Raw genomic sequence first — 14,953 nt, forward strand, 5'->3', positions numbered from 1 at the left:
AGCTCCGTTGAGTAATGTAAGCTTTATTTACTTTTCTTTGATTTTATTAGCCGTTGTTTTCTGACTCCTGATTTTTTTGCAGGTAATTTATTAAAGATCCTGAAGAAGCCTTTAAATTAAACGAAGTGTTATTTTGTATAAAATAATTTAAACGAATAAAGCTTAGACAGCTGGAAACTGGAGACTTCTCTACAAAATAGATTCACTAATTAATTCTATTTGTCTAACTCAACTTAATAATATTGAATTTTTTTTAAAAATATCTTTTAATGAAAAGAAGGAAAAAAAACTTATTAGATGTTTAGGACTTTTCCGAAATGACTTATCAGGGGCTTCCGATCCTTTATTAACTGAACTATCGATCTAACTAATTTTTATCATTTCTAGCATCCCGAGAAGATCTAAATATTAATTGAAAAATAAAAATTAAGGGCGTAATGCGAGGCTCAACTGTACTCGATTTAAATTTTATTAAACAACGTCTCGAGCACTCTGCGAAGGCACTCAGCACTGAATCCCACAACTTTCTGTGTAGAATGTGGCCTTTGGCATGTGTTGGTAAAGAATTTAATATTTTTATTTTGGCAATAAGACGATGTTGCGACGATGTTGTTAAGTACCGGAGAAAAAACTCGAATCAATCAACTTTATCTATATTTTTCACAATTAACTCTATCACTATTCCTCCATTAACATTTAATACGTTTTATTGAAGAAGAATTTGAAATTTAAAATTCACCTATAAAGCAAATAAATCACTTTTTTTAGCGAGAAGAAGACGAGAATTAATTCTTTCTAACCCACACTAAACAGCTGATTTACTCACGTATTTTACACGCATTTTTCTATGGTTGTGTTATCTTCATTCATTCATTCATTCACACATCCACGCTTGTTTTGAAGAATTCGTTTGAGATCAATTTGAATGATTGATTTAGTAATTTATTAGAATTTAGATTTATTTATAAGAATTTTTACTTCTGAGAGTTTTTGTTTAAACATTTTCACAGCTATTGTTGAAATTGTTCCTGATAAAAAAGGACATTCTCGTGACTAAAAAAAATCTGATCATTAAATAAGACCTTATGTATACCTCATTAGTCGCAAAATAATTATTTATTTGTCAAAATATTAATTTCTCGTCTTGTAGCTATTTCCTTACAAATATCATTCCAAAGCACAAAAAAAAAACACAAAATGTTCAAAATCACGACGAAATAGTCTCAAAATAAATAAATCTTTTGTAAAATATTTGCAAATTCATACATAGAGTGGAACTCCTTGAAAGTTAATTACTTTGAATTTCCATAAATCGATCTCACGACGAACCTACATTTTGCGAATGTCTCGAGGTGGAGGGTCAAAAGGAGTCAGAGAGAAACACATTCAAAAAAATATGCTGGAAATGTTATATTTTTTGTTTTCATTAAATTATTGAAACAAAATTATGTTGTCCTCATTATATACACTTTTTATTCATTTATGAAGAGTATAAGTTATTTTATTTTATTTTCTTTTTATCATCTCATTCCAAGCACTGTTTTATGAAAGTATAAAATTTATGCGAATTCGTTTCCATCTTTATTTTATTTTGTTATTAAGTTTATTATTGTTTTATTCTTGTTTTCTTTTTTAGTAGGTATATATAGATATAATTGTAGCTATTTTTTTTTGATGAGTTGTAAATCTTAAGTAATGATTCTTCCACAGTATTCATTTTTTTATAAATTTAAATTTGATGTAAATACTATTATTTAGTGGTAAAGTTTTTTTTTATTAAATTTTAATGGAAGTACAATGATGCAATGAGTCAAAATGGTATAAATGTTATGTATTTGAGTGATATTCTTTTCATTCTTCATCATCTAGCAATGTAACTCAAGTGAAAAATCAAACTCTAGGATATTTTTTGTTTTGTTTAAAAGTGAGAGAAAAAGGATAAAAAACTATTTTGTATAAAAAACCACTCATGGACGTTAGAACTTTCATTTTACCTCAAAACTCGAGAAGCTCCTTCATATTTTTTGGTTAATTTGAAATAAAATAAAATTATTCATCTATAAAAATTGCCTAAGAAATTACATTTTTTTTTCATCTTTTCGAATAAATCATTTTATATTTTTTTCAAATAACAACACAGAAAATAAAAAAAAAATACATTTTTTTTGGGAAGATATTAGAACTTTGTAAAATTATTAAAGAATGAAAAAAAAAAGATTCTAAAATCAGTGACTTTTTTTTAGTTTATTTAATCGCCTCCCGCAAAACTATCTTGCGTTATATTCGAGTCGAGACTAGCACAATCCGATTCTTGATCCTGGTTATTTGTGTAGTTGGCAGCCTCTTGAAGCCTCATTAGCATGTTAAGCTGCAAAAGAAAGAAGAGAAAATATTTTTAAATTGATTTTATTTAATTTCTTGTTTGAATTTCAAATGAAATTTAAAACAGAAAATTATCATAAAATGTCCTTAAAAATTCTGATTTATTTTTTGTTTATTTATTTGATTAATAAAGGGGTTGCCATCATTACTGATGATTCCCCTGAAAAATTCTGATGATAAGTAAAAAACCTTTAAATATAATTTTTTTCTAAATAATTTACTGATTTTACCTGATATTTTGATTTGTTCTATCAGGTATTTATAAAACAGATCAAACTGATTTTTTAAATATAAATTTTTTTGAAATACTTTTTAAATATATCATTTTAACTGATCAATAAATTTTAATATACTGGCAAAAGTTATTTATTGATTTACTGATCGAAGTTATTTATTCTCTTAATAGAAACTTGTGATTTTACTGATTTAAAATTCTATATTTTACTGACAAAATTTAACTGGTAATTTACTCATCAGATTAACCATTTTATTGATCAAAATTGTTTTACTACTTTACGGCTCAAAATGATTTAAAGAAATAAAAAAAAATATCAGTCATTTGTAATTTTACTAACTCATTTACTGATTTACTGATCAGAATGTTTTATTTATTTATTTTTTGATAAGAAAACTTGTGATTTTACTGCCTAAAAAAGCTTTTTTTACTGACAAAACTGGTCTGTTAGTTTACTGCTCAAATTGATCATTTAACTGATCAAACTCACTTAATTAATTTACGGATCAAAGTGATTTTATTCAGATCAGTAACATTTACTGGAAAAATTTACTTACAGATGATTTTTTTTCTTAAGTTACTGACCAAAAGAAATTTTTAAAAAAGAGGTCAAAAATAAAATAAAAATTAACCTACCAGTGGATCCTGTTGTTCACTACTGCCCGTTGGTCCCGCCTCAAGTCCCACATCCTCTGCATTAATTTGCCGCAGAGACGGAACTGTGGTTGGTCCCACTGGCCAGGGATACGTGTCACGGATGTAGGTTGACGGATCAACCCAGACACCACCGCGGCGCCCATAGAGCTGTACACCTTCGCGCACAGCATTGACTAGATATGGTGCCAAATGGTAGTTCCACACATCCGTGAACCACACTTGGGAATCATTCATGTCCAGTGGGCACGTGAGAAAGAGACGCGGCCCAATGGTGACATCACTCGAATTGTGCGTCTCGAGGAAGCGATTGATGTGCTGCCACACCGTCGGTAGCCACGCAAGGACACTAGATAGCTGCGACTGCGGGGCATGCGATGTGAGTTCCATCACAAAGAGCTTCCGTCGCAGAAAGCGGGCCAGGAAGCCCTTCACAGGTTCCATGTGATTGGCCGTTAGCACCCATCGGAAGTTGTGATGTAGCTGGAGATTTGTCGTATTGCACGTAGCTTGCGACATGGTCCCAATGATGCAGGGTAGCTTTGACGCTGGTCCCGCACTCAGAAGGCACGAGAACACATCACCCAGTGCTGATGCATGATGCAAATTATCGAGAATTATCACCGATGGCAATTCCGACACACAATTCACCATGGACGCCTGTTCGGCCACATGCACCAAGTACTGCTGCAGCTCCTTCGAGGATTTGTGGTCTACATTGAATGTGGCAATTGCCTCAGTTGGATTACCCCTGCCTGAGCGTGCCACGAGGAATTCTGCTAGTTTGCGCGCCAAATAGGATTTACCCGTGCCACTGGGTCCGCATAGAATTAGGCGCCGATGCTCCGTGAGGAGGCTGATGTAGCGATGAACAATACTACGGGGTATGAGACTATCAAATGCTAAACTTCCAACACCCTGAAGGCAGATGTAGAGAGTGCGCACGTTGCCAATTATATAGCCACAGGGTAGGAGTTCCGGGAAGCCCATTTCGGGGCCTCTTTTCGCCTCCCCCAGGTGGTAGGATGTGATGGAGTCTGTGTTGAGCCCTAAACTCGTGCCAGGATCGATTTTTGACAGATAATCCTTAAATGTCTTCCGGACGATGTAGTCGAGATTCTGCCATGTGGTTTTGCCGGAAATATACGTGAAGGCGATTGTGAATTCATTGAAATTCGCATTATCTCCATTCTCCCCACCATTGGCACTCAGGCTATCCGTTGGGGGTAGATTGGCGTAGTAGTAGTCACAGTCCATAATCTCCTCGGAGTACTTTTGAAATGAATCCGGTTGCCCCAGGTACACCGCAATGGAAATCTTCTTCCCATCGAGATGATCAATGTCATCCACAACGGCACCTGTATTTAGGGCTTCCGGAGGCACACTCTCCACTTGGGGTGGTGGAGTTAAATCAATATGGGATGTTGGACTCATCGATTGGGGTGGATCTGGTGCTGGGGCTGGTGGGATATTTTCTTCTTCGGTCTCCTCAAAGCTATTTGGTAATTCCATTGGGGGTCGTGATACATTATCCACTAAACTATATCGTCGTGGTTCACTCAAGCTCCCATTGGGGCTCAGTGGAGCACCCAAACTCCCGGAACTTCCCGCAAGTGAGCGACTAGTTACGAGCTTCTGAAGTCTCTCATTGTTTTGCTTTAAATTTATCATTTCTGCCCGCATCTTCATCACAGTATCCTTGAGACTCTCCAGCTGTGACGCTGAACTCAGTGCTTCGAGCCGTATGTCCGTGAGTACGAGATCCTTCTCGCGGAGTTGCTTCTTCAAATCCTCCACAATGTGACTCCCATCGAATTCCACAATTGCATCAATGGGCTTTGCATTCTCAATCACAGTCACGGGTTGCTTCACGGGGCTCTTTATGGGTGACGGAGGGGTACTACTCACCTTCTCCTGAACACTCGTATTGGGTGATGGTGGTGGGAGACCCATTTCAGCCACAGCGGCAGGAACATTATTATTCACCTGACGGTTGGTCTTTGAGATTTTGGCATTGCGTGAAAATGCTTTGGTAAAGGAACTCCTCAGCTGGAAGAGAAAATAAAATGTTTTTTAAGGATTTTGCGATATTTTTGTTCGTAATAAAACTCCTCACTTACCCAGCCCTTCTTTTTCTTCTTATCCTGCGTCGAACAGCCGGAACTGATGGAATTGAGGGAACACATTGAATCCGAACTATGATGCCTCTGCATATCGGTGCCAGTGGATGTGGTGCTGCTGATGGACTTTTCGGACTTGACTGGTTGACAATTTGCCTGCACCCCCATACTCTGCATATGGGCGGATGTGAGACCCGCTTGAATTGATTGTTTCCGCAGCAGCTCAATTGTCTGCCGAAGATCCGTCAATTCGCTATCCTTCCTCTCGGCACTGGCGCTCAATTGATTGAAGCGTTGCGTCATATTTGAGAGACTCTGCTCAAAGGCTGACACCACATGAGCCTGAAAAGAGGAGATAATACCAACATTGTGAATGAATGCATTGAAGAGTGATTACTAAAGAGCCCATTCAGGGTATTCAGGAGGGTGAGATAGAAATTGTTTATACACAAGCATGAGAACCTTCTCGTGTGACTCATCGAGGGGTGGACAGCTGAGACGTCGAATATTCTGCCGAATAGCCAGCTCATACCACGGAATTTGGGGTTTACTCCTCAATGTTGTCTGGCAGCCAATCTTAAAATCCAATGGGTCAAAGTAGTTTAAACTCCGACAACTACTGCTGACCTCATTGGCTGTATCACGATGCTTCCTTGCATTCCCCAATGTTGAATACTTCCTCTCCCAGTCGGCTAATCTCCCTCCATCCTGACTCTCACTCTTTGTGCGCATCCGGATTGTTCCGTAGCGCGGTGAGCCGTTCCCCACCACACTGGATGCTCCCTTTGCTGTACGTCCATTGGGCGGCAGGGAGGTACATCCTTCATCCATCTCCATGATACTTTTGCATTTAGGTATGGCCACATGAATGGGATGAAGTACCTGCATTGATTGGGGCTTCCGGAAGGAACGGAGTGTATTGGAGCGTTTGGCGCGTTTTCTCTCAACATAGCAGGGAGTGTCGTAGATGGCTTCAGATGTGTTCTCAAGTGACTTTTGCAGATTGTCATTGACATCACTGGGCCAATAAAAACGCGAGTCGCTTCTCGCGTGACGCAGTGAGAAAAAAATGTCGTCTTCACCACCAGCAGCTCCATCCTCCTCAGCACGAATGTATGCTGAGCTACGATAGTGGCCTCGTGGACGTATTGTGGCTAAACCATTGCTGTGCACTTGATGCCGATGCTGTACTGAGTCCCGAGACATCGTGCTCAACTACTTCATCATCATCACATCACTCTCTAACTACTAAATTATTCCACCACACATCCCCCTCATCTCACACTGGTTCATTCTATAAATCTGAGAATTCCTCAAATGCCATAATCGCTCTTTGCATCTACTAGTGACACAACCGGACACAACTTTTATAATCAAATTCTCTACACCCAAAAGAGCTTTATTATCTCTAAAACCTGTCTCATCTTCTTTTCTATGTGCTACACCACTGAAGGTGATTCGAAACTTTAATTTCTTCGCTATTTCCATCAAGGTTTTCACCCAAAAGGAGACATATTAAATTTTCCTAAGTCATGAAACTCAAAAGTATAGTTTAGAAAAGATCGTTAAATTTATTTATTATTTAAACATGAAATGCTCCTAAAATAAGGAAAAGAAAATTAAATGGAAAATTCTCTATTTTGTCAACCTTCTTTGGAGAAAACGTGAAATTCAAAATAATAATCATTTTCTGAGAAAAGTCATGCAAACTTTTCACATTTTATGGAAAATATAATAAACGTTCATTGCAATAAATATTTTTATAGCTTTTTACTGAAGATAAAAAAAACAAAACCTCTGCAGAATTTTAATAAGACATTCAAAGTCTAAACATCGTCGTGACTTCAACTTGTGAGAAAGTCAAAATATTCTTTAATACTTTCTGACTATTAAAAAAAAATGGAAATTATTTTGCATATTAAAAGTTTCTCTAATTTTTCGGCGAAGGAAAATTTTGAGCCTAAAAGATTTGCAAAGGGGCAAATCATTAATCGAATAATAATGCAAAAACAATGAATATTCCGAATATTAAAAGAAATCAATTTAGTGTTTCATAAACGCTACGCTTTCTAAGCAATTGAAAGCTTATAAATCCAAAACCGCTTGACCGATTTTACTCAAACTTATCGTAAAGCTTATATAGAGAAATTAATAAGAATTGAGAAAACTTCTACCGATAATTCAATAAAATCAATTTGAAATAAGAGATGGCGCCATTAAGCATTACTTGAAAGCTTGTAAATCCCAAACCCCTTGACCGATTTTAGACAAAATTCTTTTGAAGCTAAAAAACATTAAAATAAGGCTTAAGATTTTCCATAAACCCCACAATCTTTTATTAAAATTTTTTAGTATTTCTATAGACAGATGACGCTCTTCAACGATTATTTTAAAAGCATGTAAATGACAAACGTCTTAACCGATTTCAATTAAGCATTCCTTTACAGCCAATAAAAAATGAAAGAAACTTTCTAAAGCTTAAAAGTATTAAATTCCCTTTCCCAGGAAAATTCTTCTTGCAAAACAATTTAATTTCTATTCCACGAATATCTCTAGATCTAACAAGTATCATTTAGTTGCAATATCAGTCTCTTTTGCAACACAATATACACATCAACTGCAAAAGTATGATGAAGTCATTTTTTTTCGGTGCATTCTTTTGGAAAAGACATTCCTGACAAAATTGTTCCGTTTGCATTTCTCTTATTGCAAAGTTTTACTTCCCTATTATCTCTCTGTTTTTTTTTCAGTTCTTCCTCTTTATTTCACTTAACTTTTCTTCAACATACCGACAAAAAATGCAATAAGCAATTTGTGCTGCTACAAAAAAAAACTAAAACATTTCCTATTCCCCTTGAGCATCACACGCGTAGATTTCTCTCTCATCTACAATAAATGATCTTTTTCCCTTTTGCTTCATGTTAGAACAATTATTATCATTCTGTGTTTGTTTTCCATTTTTCTTACGCAAAAAAGTGGCACAAATACTCGTCTTTATCACGTTTTATTTAATTTGACGAGGAAAAAAATAAATTTAGAATGTCTCTAATTTGGGTTTCCTTCTTATGGAATGTTTGGGGGCAAAATAGCGAGGTGGCATGTGAGGAATGATGAAAATTGAGAAGTATTAGAAAGTAAAATGTTAGAAGTGACCATTCAAGCTTTGATTGATCTTGAGGGCAATAGAGCTAATGAAATATTCCACTAATAGACACAAAGAGCGATATTGTTGCATATTTTTCCTTCAATCTACACACAATATTATGCACTCAATGAAGAATCGAGCATTTGATTATATCATCTTTCCCACTCAATCGAACATTTTCGATGGAGCAATTAATGCATTCATCGTTATTCTAAAATTAGGACTTTTTTTTTATTCATCTCAAAGAATATTTTTTTTATTTAAATTGCTTTTTAATGTATTGCGGCATTTTGTGAGTTGATTGAGGAGGGAGACCTCCAAAAAGCAAGAATAAAAAGAAGAAATCCTAAGCACTTGATCTTAATTAACCGTCTTCTAGCAATATGTATGTATATTTATAGTTTATGCTCTCTTTTCGATGAGTGAATGCTTCGCCTCACTGATGCCTTCAATTCACTTTAATTCAACCACTTTTTTTTCTTCTTCTTCTCATCGCAACTCGATCTATTTTCCATGACGCGGAAGAAAGAGGCCAAATCGATTCTTCTTCATGACTGTTTTTGTGACTTCGTTAGCAAATAAAAAAAAAACTGAGACAGAGCCAAATAAACTTTTAAGCATATGATTAACATTTACACACAAATTTACATAACACTTCGCATTCTATCCAATGTCTCTTGATCACTGCAGATATTGCACATAATGCTGGAAGAATACATCACACTGAATGAAACCTTTAAAGATCAACTGATATGTTTGTCTTTGATCGATTTTTTTGTCTCACATGCTCCTTCCAAAAAACTGGAGAAGTAACCACACAGATTGAAGGTTCTCTGTGTGTTCTTAATCACATTTAATGGGCTTCAATTTAGTGTTTCACACAAGAAATTATAAGAAAGACAGCACAACTTGATCACTACAGCGAGAGAGACTTAAATGATGATAAAACTATTGTGGGATCACTACGATAGAATAGTGCGCAGTGCCGAGATGCAACCCACTAATCACGGACTGTTGTTCTCAACTGATATTTTCTAAGAGAGACAGACACAGATCAACTCGTCTCAATTGAATTAAAATACTATACGCGCACTCTGCGGGACCTTATACCAGCAAGCAAAACAGGCGCGCACGATATAGGCAGTCTCTCACAGCAAAAGAAGTAGCAATAAGAGCTCAGCGCGCGGCGATGTGTTGTGTTGTATTGAAGAAAGAAATGCGGCATAAAAGTTGGGTATATATGGAGAATATAATGTTTCGGAATATGGAGTTGAAGGCAGCAGAAGAAGAAGTAAGAAAAAAAATTGGTTGTCGTGTAACAAATACTAACGACTTTGTGATGATGGTGACGTAAAGGCTGTACAATTTGTAAGCAAACATATGGAGGCACCAAACAGTACCCGGAGGCCAGAGAGCGCCAAACCAACTCAATTCCATTCGGGGCAGTCGCTGTCTTTTTTATAATAATGTGCCTTCGCATACTTCCATACGGTCATACATATGAGCAAGCGGAGAAACATGTTGGCATGACGACTTTGACTTTGCCTCCCAGCCGCCAGCATAAATTCAAAAGAAATGGGTATATTTGAGCAAAAGGCGCGCTATGTCCATGTTGAGGCGCACCGTGTTGCCCGCCACCCATTGCATTAAACATATACATAACACAATTGCAATTGCGCTTTTCAGTATGACACACAAACTGCGGCATGGAGTGGAGTTTGAGGAACCCGTGGACAAGACAATTATTCGGCGCAACGGAGGTATACAACACACAGCAATAATATACTTACATTTGTGGACAGTTGACTTGAGAGACTCATAACTTGCTCGCGAGCCTCAAGAAGTTCCCGCTTAAGGCGACGCACTTCGTGAACCTGGCCCTGCCGATCATCCGATCCTGTGCCATAGAGTGAAGAGCCCCCAGATAGAAGGGACGCTGCACTCCCATGAACTGCAACAACGCACAAGTGTATGCATTTTTTTAGTATACAATGTAAGAGAGAAAGAAAAGAAAGAACATCCAACTTTGGTGAGAGACTTTCTCAAGCACAAATCCCCATATTAAGTTCTAATCACATCAGCGTGATGTTCTCCTAAACATTCCCACCATTTCCCACGCGGAGTATTATTAAAGCTAAAACTTTTCACAGCTGAGAAAATAATATATGTACTCTTCCCCACAACAAGCTTATACTTAATACCACGTTTTAATGGTTTTAATAAATTATAATACATAGATACCTTTTTGATATGTAAATTGTATGAAAATTCAGTGGAAAATTTCATTCTACTCAATCTGCTTAAATAAGTTATTTAATCTGAGATTTTCTTAATTTTTTTAAGCAGAATAAGGTAAGAACGTATTAAGATGTAGCCTTAAAAAGGAGTTTATTCATTTTGTATGTAGCTTTTATGAAATTTTCAGGAAATTGGATATTAGACAGCGGAAAATTAAGAATATCTATTTTATTTTTTTTCGGACATTTAGAGGTCAGAATTGGGCCGATCTCCCCTACATATTTTCTACAAATTATTATTATTATTAAGGGAGAAATAAATTATTATTATTATTATTATTATTATTTTCAACAATTAGAATTTCTATCCTTTCCTCTTGTAAATTATGGCAGAGAGATAAGTAAATTAGAAGAGATTGCCTAATATATTTTCCGTGAAAAAAATGTTACTTAAATCATTTATGAAATTTAAAAGAGGCTGAAGAAGATATTAAAGAATAGTCGAAACGTCGCTATGTGGCAAAGCCGTTGCCTTTTTTCAATTTCTTCTCAGAAGAAAGTATAGAATTTTTTTTTTCAAAAATGGATAAAATGTTTTTATTTATTCTCTCCAATCAAGAAAAAATAAAAATGAATAAACTCCTTCATTTGCTACACTCTGTATCTTGAATATTTATTGATTGAAATTTAGTAAAAATTTATTTAATGAAAAAATCATCACGCATAGAAATTAATTTTTTGCTTTAATCATTAGCAGATAATTTAATTAATTTAACGCGCTAATTGATGATCTCTCAAAACATGCGTCATTCTCAGACACATTAAGAAATTAAAAAAAAAAACAATACTTTTAGCTTCCGAGGTCAAAATAATTTATATTTTATGCCTTTTTCATTTTTCCTTTCTAAGCAAGATGTAAGAAGTTTTTTTCTTCTTAAACATAATGTAAGAATAATTGGTTTTATGGTTGTAATTTTTACCAAAACTAACTGAGGAATAGGGGGACAAGATTTCGTGAAATTTTTCATTGAAATTTCTAAGATTGGAAAAACCTCATTCTTAAGCCATTCTTTATGAGAAAACAACTTTTTCCCTCTTTTATCTATACATGGTGCACATTTTTCTATCTTGCTCCATCTAAATGCGCGCATTCTCCGGGTACTTTTCTTTCACTTTGTTGCCTATGCGATGCACATTGAAAGCACAATCTCGGCCCCCTAAACCCACACACACACTATATACGTTATATTGAAAGCCTCATTGCTCTCCGTGAAGTTCTCATAAATTATTTAAGTATTATGCGGTTAGATGGGATTATATATCAGGAGGAGAGGGAGATTACAACGAGAAAGAAGAAAAAAAAAAGAAGAAAGAAGTACCTTCATCATTTTTCTTCTGATACGGCAATCGTTGCCCAATGTTGTGTGTGGGTGACAGTGGACCCGTGAAACTGCGATTCGGCGGTGTGGGCGACGTCGGCTGGCTCCACGGTACACTCCCAGATGCCAGTTGCATCTGCGTCCCAACGGGTAGGCAATAGTACGGCTCAATTTCCATATCGACACCGCGACTCAGTAGAGACGGGTACATCTTTTCCGATTTGGTTGACCTACACAACAAAAGATATTGTTGTCGTATCAATTATATTAAAATAAAAAAAAACTCATAGATTGTGAACTCTGCATGCAGTTCACAGTAAGAAATCAATTTTCTATGTAATATAATCTTCTTCGTCTCATCCACCAGTGAGTCTTTTATAGAAGAAAATTATTTGCATTTGCTTTCCTTTCTATGGGTACGTTAGAAGAGAAAAAAAAAGAATTCTCTGTTCACATTGCCGGGGTACTTCCACCTATATTTTCATCACCATTATCTCCCAACACAATCGCTTCTTCAGCAACTTTTCAGTAGTACCTACCTTAGTAGGAAATTTACATGGCAGAGAGGCCGTGAAGAATTTTTCACAATTTTCTCAACATGTGTATGAGTGAATGAATAAAAGAACCATTTTATGGATGACTTTTTGACTAAACGAGTGGTGTTAAAAAGAGCTTTAATAAATTCACACCTTCATGAATTTCAAAATATTTCTACTACACATTGGTGCTCCGCGAAGGCGGTTTGAAAGTTCTTGCCACGAGAAACATTAAATCTAAATTATCGTATGTAGATTAGGTGATTGCAAAGTTTTTCCCAACAAAAATTGTAAAAGTTTCATTTTCTAGCACACAATTTGCTTTTTTTATGTATTTCTATTCTCCAAAAGCGCAACATCATGAAAACTCGTTTCACATAAAAATCATTATGTTGGCAATAAGAGAGAAAAAAAAACTCGTCTCTCTTGTTCTCAAACAAGAGAGCAATGCAATGAAGAGTCGTTGATAAAATCTAATTAGAAATTCTATCAAAGTATTTGTCATTGTACAACATTCAGCGCAAAGTCATCAACTTCAGGTGCATTTGTGCTTTTCTTGCATCAAAAAACTTTTCCAAGATATTTGAAAATTTCTTCAGAGAAAAAAGTAAAAACAATTCACAACACAAAAAAAGATTTATTGGTTGACATTGTTTTAAAGCTCCCTCCTGTGTGTGGTTTACTGTCTTGCACGAAAATTATGGGTGAAGACAACGTGAAATTTCATTACAGCACCATGCTTTTGGCAAAAGAGTTATGTGAGAATGATGCATAAAATACAATACCCCACATGTACTCAAAGTATACCCAGAGACACTCTTATGTGTCTCTCAAAAAAAAAAAACTTTTCAGTTTACAAATTAAACTTTGAAACTATCACAGAATATTTAAGTATAAAAATTATTTTTCCCAGCATGTTTCCCCCTCCCCACCTTAAAAACTCTCAAACAGGATTCTTATGATTTCCTCTTGTCTTTTGCTTTTCTGCTGCGCCAGCTTATGATGCAGCATGAACACTAAAAGCCAAAAAGGAGGAAATTGCTTTAAATTTTAAAATAAATTTCAAACTTTACCCCACAAGTTTGAAACTTGAACACATTTTACTCGGAGAAATGCAAAAATATCAATAAATGAAAAATTAAAGCCATGTCGCCTTCATGTTGGAAAGTCAAGCTTACACAGTGTCCTTTTAATGAAAAATCAATGGAAATTTTTAATTGAAATAAACCAAACAGAAGGTTTTTCGTGCTCATGAATTTAATTTTCATTAAATCCTCTCAAAATTGGTCGCACCATTAATTCCGTGTTAATTCGTGTTAAAATTTTAAAGGGGTATTACAGTGATTCTTCGCAGTATGTATATTTATAAATTTTCACTTTGAATCAATAATTGAGAAAATTTAGCGTCAGCAACTGCCCTCATGTCAAGTTTTGCTTAATTACTAATGGAATATTATTTTGAAAGGTGAGATAATTAAATTCTACATTTGCGATGTTTGTTATAGTATAATTAATTTAATCCATTTAAAGATCATTGGATAATAAGCTAACCTAAAGGTGAAACATTATATTTTTCACAATTTAAGTTAATTCTATTACTTTTCTAAGTTGGAAATACATTTAAGTTGCTCAGAAGAAGCCGTAGAAAATGTTTTGATTAATAAATGTCATTTGATACAAAGATCAAATGTTTCAATCCTTTAATGTTTCATGCAGTTGTAAAAGGGTTAATCGAAATAATTGAATAATTTAATCATTTTGTAAAGTGTGGTAATGAATTGAATTTGTTTATGAACAAAAGAAGACATTTTCATTGAGAAAGATCTTTCGAATACAGGAGCAGAATAAATGTATTTACATGAAAATATCAATGTTTCATTGCTGTTATGTTTCATGCGAGAAAATGAATTGTAAAGGTTATAGGGTCTATGGTTTAGCTTAGTTAAATGTTATCTATATAACTATTAATTTCTTTAAATTAAATTTATAATTGCTCAATAATTTAAATATTAAATATTTGTATGTTTCTAAAATCATACTACGAAATCTTACTGTAAAATTAATTTTTACATGAAAATTAATCAAACATTTAAAAGGAAATTTTATTTAAAAAAAATACAAACGGCAAATGTTTGAGGGAAAAGTGTTGAAAAATATCACGATAAAAGCTTCTACGGGAAACCATTAAATAAAATTTTACTCGAAATACGTACAAAGTACTAAATTTATTCCATTTTCTTTTTTTTTATTTTCTGCTGAAGCTCT

At 34.9% G+C, this 14,953-nt stretch overlaps 1 protein-coding gene across 7 annotated transcripts in view; it reads right to left on the reverse strand.

Moving 5' to 3' along the window:
- Window positions 1–1,395: 1,395 nt before the first annotated feature.
- Window positions 1,396–14,953, reverse strand: part of LOC129788932 (protein sickie) — a 105,503-nt gene continuing 91,945 nt past the window's right edge. For all 7 annotated transcript variants that reach the window (XM_055825396.1, XM_055825395.1, XM_055825397.1 and 4 more), the window contains 5 exons: window positions 12,153–12,382; window positions 10,327–10,487; window positions 5,392–5,733; window positions 3,254–5,320; window positions 1,396–2,368 (listed from right to left, as the gene is read on the reverse strand). In XM_055825396.1, coding sequence (XP_055681371.1) covers window positions 2,249–2,368; window positions 3,254–5,320; window positions 5,392–5,733; window positions 10,327–10,487; window positions 12,153–12,382 — 2,920 coding nt within the window. In that variant the 3' untranslated portion in view covers window positions 1,396–2,248. The remainder of the gene's footprint in view (window positions 2,369–3,253; window positions 5,321–5,391; window positions 5,734–10,326; window positions 10,488–12,152; window positions 12,383–14,953) is intronic.

This window comes from Lutzomyia longipalpis, chromosome 2, assembly GCF_024334085.1.
Source record: "Lutzomyia longipalpis isolate SR_M1_2022 chromosome 2, ASM2433408v1".
Classification (NCBI taxonomy): Eukaryota; Metazoa; Arthropoda; class Insecta; order Diptera; family Psychodidae; genus Lutzomyia; species Lutzomyia longipalpis.